The sequence below is a fragment of the Homarus americanus genome, unplaced genomic scaffold (assembly GCF_018991925.1).
Source record: "Homarus americanus isolate GMGI-L3 unplaced genomic scaffold, GMGI_Hamer_2.0 scaffold49241, whole genome shotgun sequence".
NCBI classification, from domain to species: domain Eukaryota; kingdom Metazoa; phylum Arthropoda; class Malacostraca; order Decapoda; family Nephropidae; genus Homarus; species Homarus americanus.
The window spans coordinates 82,501-93,379 of NW_024735084.1; the positions used below are offsets into that span (position 1 = coordinate 82,501).

Sequence of the window (10,879 nt, forward strand, 5' to 3'; positions counted from 1 at the left end):
GTGGTTTAATGGCACAGAAGGAAAAGACAAACAGACAGACAGACATAGAGTTAAAACACACTAAAGAGACAAGACTATGTAAACAAACAACCACACTATACCAAGGTTACATAGTGGAGAAAGTACATAGATCATTATACAAATACTTCCCTCACTACTACCACTATGTACCATTAACAAAGAAAAGTATTATTATTAAAACAAAAATAAACGAATAAAAAATGTTTAGTACAAAGAAGAATGTTTAGTTAGTATAAACATTGGTAAATCTCTCTAACAATAGGTGGTTATATGCCTGACCTAAATACCATTGAAGGAAGGATTTGAAGGTATGGATGAGAATGGTGAATGAATTATGAAAGAAGAGCATTGGAGAAAGAAGGAAGGGGGAGAGGATTGGGTGAATCAGAGACGGGAAACAAGCTTGTGTGGGTGTGTGGGTGTGGGTGTGTGTGTGTGTGTGGGTGTGGTGTGTGTGGGTAGGAAAGGAGGATGGTAAGGGAAGATAAAACGTAAATATTATGATAACGGAGGAGACAGACAGACAGACAGACAGATAACAAGCAAGGTGGTGGAGAATGCTAGACGTCATTCCGTTTACCATCCTTGTGATTTTAGGTGGTGTGTGGGGTGTGTGGGGTGTGTGTGTGTGTGTGGTGTGTGTGTGTGTGGGTGTGTGTATATAGAAGGTACTACATAAATTACCCCGTTCATGTACTCTTGTGTTGCAGGAACCCGTCTCTACTGCAGTGGCTGAAGGAGTTGAGTGTCTTGTATGAGTCTGAGTGTATGAATACCCTTCAGTCCAAGTCTCTGCCGGAAGTGTGGCCGCCGCCCACTACTTCCACTACCTCCACCAGCACCTCCTCCTCCACCCTGCCACGCCGTCAGGGCCATCCAGCGAAGGCTCACGCCGTCTCCACCGAGTTCGTTAGACTGTGCCAGTGAGTGTCTCTTGTCTTACCAGTTACTGACTGGTCTACCTCTCTCACTGACTGGTCTACCTCTCCCTGACTGGTCTACCTCTCATGCTGACTGGTCTACCTCTCTCCACTACTGGTCTACGCTCTCACTGACTGGTCTACTTCTCTCAGTGATTGGTCTATCTCTCTTACTGACTGGTCTACCTCTCTCACTGACTGGTCTATCTCTCTTGCTGACTGGTCTACCTCTCTCACTGGCCTCTCTCTCACTGACTGGTCTACCTCTGCTGGCTAGTCTCCTCTTACTGACTGGTCTCACCTCCTCTCACAGACTGGTCTACCTCACTCACTGACTGGTCTACCTCTTTACTGACTGGTCTCTCTCTCTGACTGGTCTACAGCTCTCACTGACTGGTCTACTTCTCTCAGTGATTGGTCTATCTCTCTTACTGACTGGTCTACCTCTCACTGACTGGTCTATCTCTCTTACTGACTGGTCTACCTCTCTCACTGACCTCTCTCTCACTGATTACCTCTCCTCACTGACTGGTCTATCTCTCTTGACTGGTCTACCTCTCTCACAGACTGGTCTACCTCACTCACTGACTGGTCTACCTCTTTTTGACTGGTCTACCTCTCTCACTGACTGGTCTACCTCCTCCTGGACTGGTCTACCTCACTCACTGACTGGTCTACCTCTTTTACTGACTGGTCTACCTCTCTCACTGACTGGTCTACCTCACTCACTGACTGGTCTACCTCTCTCACTGACTGGTCTACCTCTCTCACTGACTGGTCTACACTCTTTTTACCCCCGACTGGTCCCTACCTCACTCACTGACTGGTCTACCTCTTTTCCTGACTGGTCTACCTCACTCACTGACTGGTCTACCTCACTCACTGACTGGTCTACCTCTTTTACTGACTGGTCTACCTCACTCACTGACTGGTCTACCTCTTTTACTGACTGGTCTACCTCTCTCACTGACTGGTCTACCTCTCTCACTGACTGGTCTACCTCTTTTACTGACTGGTCTACCTCACTCACGACTGGTCTACCTCTCTTACTGACTGGTCTACCTCACTCACTGACTGGTCTACCTCTCTTACTGACTGGTCTACCTCTCTCACTGACTGGTCTACCTCTTTTTACTGGTCTACTCTACCACTGCTGGTCTACCTCTCTCCTGGCTGGTCTACCTCTCTCACTGACTGGTCTACCTCTTTTACTGACTGGTCTACCTCTCCTCACAGACTGGTCTACCTCACTCTGACTGGTCTACCTCTCTCACAGACTGGTCTACCTCTTTTCTGGCTGGTCTACCTCTCTCTCACTGACTGGTCTATCTCTCTCACAGACTGGTCTACCTCACTCACTGACTGGTCTACCTCTTTTTACTGACTGGTCTATCTCTCTCACAGACTGGTCTACCTCACTCACTGACTGGTCTACCTCTTTACTGACTGGTCTACCTCTCTCTCACAGACTGGTCTACCTCTCTCACTGACTGGTCTACCTCTCTCACTGACTGGTCTACCTCCCACTTGGTCTACTCTCTCTTACTGACTGGTCTACCTCTCTCACAGACTGGTCTACCTCACTCACTGACTGGTCTACCTCTTTCTGACTGGTCTACCTCTCTCACTGACGCCTCTCTCACTGACTGGTCTACCTCACTCACTGACTGGTCTACCTCTTTTGCCAGCTGGTCTACCTCTCTCACTGACTGGTCTACCTCTCTCCACAGACTGGTCTACCTCTCTCACTGACTGACTTAACAGTTTATATACCACACCTGGTGTTACAGCACCACTATACCTGGTGTTACAGCACCACTATACCTGGTGTTACAGCACGACTATACCTGGTGTTACAGCACCACTACATGGTATTACCAGCACCACTATACCTGGTGTTACAGCACCACTATGCATGGTGTTACAGCACCACTATACCTGGTGTTACAGCACCACTATACCTGTTACAGCACCACTATACCTGGTGTTACAGCACCACTATACCTGGTGTTACAGCACCACTACATGGTGTTACAGCACCACTATACCTGGTGTTACAGCACCACTATACCTGGTGTTACAGCACGACTATACCTGGTGTTACAGCACCACTATACATGGTATTACAGCACCACTATACCTGTGTGTTACAGCACCACTATACATGGTATTACAGCACCACTATACCTAGTGTTACACAGCACCACTATGCATGTGTTACAGCACCACTATACCTGGTGTTACAGCACAACTATACCTGGTGTTAGCACCACTATACATGGTGTTACAGCACCACTATACCTAGTGTTACAGCACCACTATAGCATGGTGTTACAGCACCACATTTTAGCACCACTATACCTGGTGTTACAGCACCACTATACCTGGTGTTACAGCACCACTATACCTGGTGTTACAGCACCACTATAACTGGTGTTACAGCACCACTATACCTGGTGTTACAGCACCACTATACCTGGTGTTACAGCACCACCATACCTGGTGTTACAGCACCACTATACCTGGTGTTACAGCACCACCATACCTGGTGTTACAGCACCACTATACCTGGTGTTACAGCACCACTATACCTGGTGTTACAGCACCACTATACCTGGTGTTACAGCACCACTATACCTGGTGTTACAGCACCACTATACCTGGTGTTACAGCACCACTATACCTGGTGTTACAGCACCACCATACCTGGTGTTACAGCACCACTATACCTGGTGTTACAGCACCACACCTTTTATTGTTACAGCACCACTACCTGGTGTTACAGCACCACTATACCTGGTAGCACCACCATACCTGGTGTTACAGCACCACTATAACTGGTGTTACAGCACCACCATACCTGGTGTTGCAGCACCACTATAACTGTGTTACAGCACCACTATACCTGGTGTTACAGCACCACTATACCTGGTGTTACAGCACCACCATACCTGGTGTTGCAGCATCACTATACCTGGTGTTACAGCACCACTATACCCTGGTGTTACAGCACCACCATACCTGTGTTACAGCACCACTATAACTGGTGTTACAGCACCACTATACCTGGTGTTGCAGCACCACTATAACTGGTGTTACAGCACCACTATACCTGGTGTTACAGCACCACGATACCTGTGTTACAGCACCACCATACCTGGTGTTGCAGCACCACTGTACCTGGTGTTACAGCACACTATACCCTGGTGTTACAGCACCAATATACCTGGTGTTGCACCACCATACCTGGTGTTACAGCACCACTATACCTGGTGTTGCAGCACCACTATACCTGGTGTTACAGCACCACTATACCTGGTGTTACAGCACCACTATACCTGGTGTTACAGCACCACTTCTGGTGTTACAGCACCACTATACCTGGTGTTACAGCACCACTATACCTGTGTTACAGCACACTATACCTGGTGTTACAGCACCTGCCGGTGTTACAGCACCACTATACCTGGTGTTACTGCACCACCATACCTGGTGTTACAGCACCAATATACCTGGTATTACGACCTTACTATACCTGATTACAGCACCACTATACCTGTGTTACAGCACCACTATACCTGGTGTTACAGCACCACCATGCCTGGTGTTGCCTATACCTGATGTTACAGCACCACTATATGTGTTACAGCACCACTATACCTGGTGTTACAGCACCACTATACCTGTTACAGCACCACTAACGTGTTACAGCACCACCATACCTGGTGTTACAGCACCATATACCTGGTATTAGCACCACTATACCTGGTGTTACAGCACCACTATACCTGGTGTTACAGCACCACTATACCTGTGTTACAGCACCACTATACCTGGTGTTACAGCACCACTATACCTGGTGTTACAGCACCACTATACCTGGTGTTACAGCACCACCATACCTGGTGTTACAGCACACTATATGGTGCCACTATTTGGTGTTACAGCACTACCATACCTGGTGTTACAGCACCACTATACCTGGTGTTACAGCACCACTATACCTGGTGTTACAGCACCACTATACCTGGTGTTACAGCACAACCATACCTGGTGTTACAGCACCACTATACCTGGTGTTACAGCACCACTATACCTGGTGTTACAGCACCACTATACCTGGTGTTACAGCACCACTATACCTGGTGTTACAGCACCACTCATACCTGGTGTTACAGCACCACTATAAGTGGTGTTACAGCACCACCATACCTGGTGTTAAGCACTTACCTGGTGTTGGCACACATACCTGGTGTTACAGCACCGCTATACCTGGTGTTCAGCACCACTTACAACTGGTGTTACAGCACCACCTACCTGTGCTTAGCACACTATAACTGGTGTTACAGCACCACCATACCTGGTGTTACAGCACCACTATACCTGGTGTTACAGCACCACTTATGCAGGCGTGACAGCACCACTATACCTGGTGTTACCATTATACCTGGTGTTACACCTCTACCTGGTGTTACAGCACCATTATACCTGGTGTTATGCCACCACTATACCTGGTGTTACAGCACCATTATATGGTGTTAAGCACCACTATACCAGCACCTGGTTGTTGTGTTTCAGGCGGCTGGAGTGGCTGGAGCGTCAGGTGCCGGCCCTGGCCGGGCTCTCTGTGGGCCACATCAACAACTTCCCTCAGAGATCTACCACCCAGTGACCTCCTGCTGACCTCGACTCTCCAGCCCCAGGTGAGTCCCCTGATAACTACCTCCAGCCCCAGGTGAGTCCCCTGATAACTACCTCCAGCCCCAGGTGAGTCCCCTGATAACTCACCTCCAGCCCCAGGTGAGTCCCTCTGATAACTCCTCCAGCCCGAGGTGAGTCCCTGATAACTACCTCCAGCCCCAGGTGAGTCCCCTGATAACTACCTCCAGCCCCAGGTGTCCCCTGATAACTACCTCCAGCCCCAGGTGAGTCCCCTGATAACACCTCCAGCCCCAGGTGAGTCCTGATAACTCCCTCCAGCCCCAGGTGAGTCCCCTGATAACTCCCTCCAGCCCCAGGTGAGTCCCCTGATAACTCACCTCCAGCCCCAGGTGAGTCCCCTGATAACTCCCTCCAGCCCCAGGTGAGTCCCCTGATAACTCTCTCTGGCCCCCAGGTGAGTCCCTGATAACTCCCTCCAGCCCGAGGTGAGTCCCCTGATAACTACCTCCAGCCCCAGGTGAGTCCCCTGATAACTCCCTCCAGCCCCAGGTGAGTCCCCTGATAACTACCTGCAGCCCCAGGTGAGTCCTGATAACTACTCCGCAGCCCCAGGTGAGTCCCCTGATAACTCCCTCCAGCCCCAGGTGAGTCCCCTGATAACTCCCTCCAGCCCGAGGTGGATTCCTGATAACTACCTCCAGCCCCAGGTGAGTCCCTGATAACTACCTCCAGCCCCATGTGAGTCCCCCTAATATCTACCTCCAGCCCCAGGTGAGTCCCTTGATAACCACCTCCAGACGCAGGAGGCCTCTGATAACTACCTCCAGCCCCAGGTGAGTCCCTGATAAATTGCTCCAGCCCCAGGTGAGGATATGTTAACTACCTCAAGCCCCAGGTGAGTCCCCTGATAAATACCTCCAGCCCCAGGTCCCTTGATAACTACTTCTCCTGCCCCGGTGAGTCCCTGATAACTACCTCCAGCCCCAGGCGGGGTCCCTGATAAATACATCCAGCCCCAGGTGAGGGATAATTACCTCAAGCCCCAGGTGAGTCCCTGATAACTACCTCCAGCCCCAGGTAAGTTCCCTGATAACTACCTCCAGCCCCAGGTGATTCCCTGATAACTACCTCCAGCCCCAGGTGAGTCCCCTGATAACACATCCAGCCCCAGGTGAGGCCTGATAAATACCTCCAGCCCCAGGGGTCCTTGATAAATACCCTCCAGCCCCAGGTGAATCCTGATAACTCCTCCAGCCCAGAGTCCAATACCTCAGCCCCGGGTGGTCCTGATAAGCCTCCAGCCCAGGTGAGGTCCTGATAACTACATCCAGCCCCGGGTGAGTCCTGATAACTACCTGCAGCCCCAGGGGTCCTTCATAACTACCTCCAGCCCCAAGTGAGTCCTCTGATAACTTCTCGCCCAGTTGATTCCTTGGATAACTACCTCCAGCCGCAGGTGAGACCCCTGATAATCCTCCAGCCCAGGTGGGTCCCCTGATAACTACCTCCTCCCAGGTTAGGCCCTGATAACTACTCAGCCCAGGTGGGTCTGATGCTACTCCAGCCCAGGTGAGTCATCTGAAAAATTACCTCCAGCCCCAGGTGAGGCCCTTGATAACTCCCAGCCCAGGTGGTCCTGATACTGCCTCCTGGTGGTCCTGATAACTACTCCAGCCCCAGGTGGGTCCCTGATAACTACCTCCAGCCCCAGGTGGGTCCCCTGATAACTACCTTCAGCCCCAGGTGGTCCTGATAACTACCTCCAGCCCCAAATGAGGTCCCCTGATAGCTACCTCCAGCCCCAGGTGAGTCCTGATTTCTACCTCCATCCCCAGGTGGTCTGATAACTACCTCCAGCCCCTGGTGAGGCCCCATAACTTCGTCCAGCCCAGGTGAGTCCTGATAACTACCTCCAGCCCCAGGTGATTCCCTGATAACTACCTCCAGCAGGTGGAGTCTCCTGATATCTACCTCCAGCCCCAGGTGGTCCTGATAACCTCCGCCCCAGGTGAGGTCTGATCTCCACCTCCCAGCCCCAGGTGAGTCTGATAACTACCTCCGCCCCAGGTGGTCCTGATAACTACCTCCAGCCCCAGGTGGGGTCTGATAACTACCTCCAGCCCCAGGTGAGTCACCTGATACTTCTCAGCCCCAGGTGAGTCCCCTGATAACTACCTCCAGCCCCAGGTGGTCCTGATAACTACCTCCAGCCCCAGGTGAGTCCTGATAACTCCCTCCAGCCCCAGGTGAGGTCCCTGACCTTCGCTTATATTATATAATTGTGTTTTGTTGTTGTTGTTGCAGTTGTTCTTTTGTTGTTGTTGCTGTTGTTTTTGTTGTTGTTGTTGTTGTTGTTGTTGTTGTTGTTGTTGTTGTTGTTGTTGTTGTTGTTTGTTGTATTAATCATTATAACTGGTAGTAACTGCTGTTGTTGTTGTTGTTGTTGTTGTTGTTGTTGTTGTTTGTAGTAATTATTATAACTGGTAGTAACTGTTGTTGTTGTTTTTTTTGTTGTTGTTGTTTGTTGTTGTTGTAGTATTAAATTATTATAACTGGTATTAACTGTTGTTTTAATTTGTTGTTGTTGTTTATTTGTTGATTAATCATTATAACTGGTAGTAACTGTTGTTTTTGTTGTTATTGTTGTTGTATTAATCATTATAACTGGTAGTAACTGCTGTTTTTTATTTGTTGTTGTTGCTTTGTTTGTTTTTTTGTTTATTTATTATTGTAATGTTATAACTGGGGTATTTTTTATTGTTGTTATTAATCATTATAACTGGTAGTAACTGCTGTTTTTTGTTGTTATTGTTGTTGTTGTTTGTTTGTATTAATCATTATAACTGGTAGTAACTGTTGTTGTTGTTGTTGTTGTTTGTTTAATTTGTTGTTGTTGTTGTTGTATTAATCATTATAACTGGAGTAACTGTTGTTGTTGTTGTTATTGTTGTTGTTGTTGTTGTATTAATCATTATAACTGGTAGTAACTGTTGTTGTTGTTATTTGTTGTTGTTGTTGTTGTTGTTGTTGTTTGTATTAATCATTATAACTATTTAACTGTGTTTGTTGTTGTTGTTGTTGTTGTTGTTGTATTAATCATTATAACTAGTAGTAACTGTTTGTTATTTATTTGTTGTTATTTTGTTGTTGTTTGTTGTTATTTTTTATTTGTTGTTGTTGTATTAATCATTTATAACTTTGGTAGTAACTGTTGTTTATTTGTTGTTGTTGTTGTTGTTGTTTGTTTTTTGTTGTTGTTGTATTAATCATTATAACTGTTAGTAACTGTTGTTTAATAACTGGTAATGTTGTTGTTTTGTTGTTGTTGTTGTTGTTGTATTAATCATTATAACTGGTAGTAACTGTTGTTGTTGTTGTTGTTGTTGTTGTTGTTGTATTAATCGTATATCTGGTAGTAACTGTTGTTGTTGTTGTTGTTGTATTAATCATTATAACTGTTAGTAACTGTTGTTGTTGTTGTATTAATCATTATAACTGGTAGTAACTGTTGTTGTTATTATTGTTGTTGTTGTTGTTGTATTAGTATTATAACTGGTAGTAACTGTTGTTGTTATTGTTATTTGTTGTTGTTGTATTAATCATTATAACTTCAAGTAGTTGCTGTTTTGTTGTTGTTGTTTTAATCATTATATCTGGTAGTAACTGTTGTTGTTGTTGTTGTTGTTGCTGTTGTTGTTGATGTTTATTTTTGTTTGTTTGTTGTATTAATCATTATAACTGGTAGTAACTTTGTATTGTTGTTGTTTGTTGTTGTTGTATTAATCTATTATAACTAAGTATAATGTTGTTGTTGTTGTTATTTGCTGTTGTTGTTGATGTTATTATTAATCATTATAACTTTGTAGTAACTATTTGTTGTTGTTGTGTTATTTGTATTAATCATTATAACTGTTAGTAACTGTTGTTGTTATTGTTATTGTTGTTGTATTAATCATTATAACTGGTATTACTGCTGTTTATTTTGCTGTTGTTGTTTGATGTTGTTATTATATTATTAACTATTATTTATTTTTGTTGTTTTTTGTTTATTTATTTGTTGTTGTTGTTGTTGTTGTTTAATCATTACAACTGGTAGTAACTATTGTTGTTGTTGTTGTTGTTTTGTTGCTGTTGTTTTTGATGTTGATTTGTTGTTGTTGTTGTATTAATCATTATAACTGTTTAAGTTTATTTGTTGTTTGTTTTTTGTTGTTATTTATTTACTGTTGTTGTTGATGTTGTTGTTGTTGTTGTTGTATTAATCATTATTACTTTTAGTAGCTGTTGTTGTTGTTATTTGTTGTTTGTTGTTGTTGTATTAATCATTATAACTGGTAGTAACTGTTGTTGTTGTTTGTTGTTGTATTAATCATTATAACTGGTAGTAACTGTTGTTGTTGTTGTTGTTGTTGTTATTATTTGTTGTTTATTAATCATTATAACTGTTAGTAACTGTTGTTGTTGTTGTTGTTGTTGTATTAATCATTATAACTGGTAGTAACTATTTTTGTTGTTGTTATTAATCATTATAACTGGTAGTAACTGTTTTGTGTTTTGTTATTTGTTGTTGTTGTGTTGTATTAATCTTATCTGTAGTAACTATTGTTGTTGTTGTTGTTGTTTTGTTGTATTAATCATTATAACTGGTAGTAACTGTTGTTGTTTGTTGTTGTTGTTGTTGTATTAATCATTATAACTGTTAGTAACTTTTTTGTTGTTGTTGTTGTTGTTGTTGTATTGATCATTATAACTGGTAGTAACTGTTGTTGTTTTGTTGTTGTTGTTGTTGTTAATCATTATAAATGGTAGTAACTGTTGTTGTTGTTGTTGTTGTTGTTGTATTAATCATTATAACTGGTAGTAACTGTTTTTGTTGTTGTTGTTGTTGTTGTTGTATTAATCATTATAACTGGTAGTAACTGTTATTGTTGTTTTGTTGTTGTTGTATTAATCATTATAACTGGTAGTAACTGTTGTTGTTGTTGTTGTATTAATCATTATAACTGGTAGTAACTGTTGTTGTTGTTGTTGTTGTTGTTGTATTAATCATTATATCTGGTAGTAACTGTTGTTGTTGTTGTTTGTTTGTTGTTGTTGTTGTTGTATTAATCATTATTTAGTAGTAACTGTTGTTGTTGTTGTTGTTGTTGTATTAATCATTATAACTTGTGAGTAACTGTTGTTGTGTTGTTGATGTTGTTGTATTAATCATTATAACTGGTAGCAACTGTTGTTGTTGTTGTTGTTGTTGTTGTTGTATTCATCATTATAACTGG

The 10,879-nt window shown here is 44.1% G+C and overlaps 1 protein-coding gene across 1 annotated transcript in view; it reads left to right on the forward strand.

Moving 5' to 3' along the window:
* The window catches only part of LOC121870788, an 18,428-nt gene extending 12,815 nt beyond the window's left edge, over positions 1-5,613 (forward strand). Inside the window, exons 3-4 of the mRNA XM_042372741.1 lie at positions 732-944; positions 5,520-5,613. Of these exons, the coding sequence (XP_042228675.1) occupies positions 732-944; positions 5,520-5,613 (307 nt within the window). The remainder of the gene's footprint in view (positions 1-731; positions 945-5,519) is intronic.
* The last annotated feature ends 5,266 nt before the right edge of the window (positions 5,614-10,879 follow it).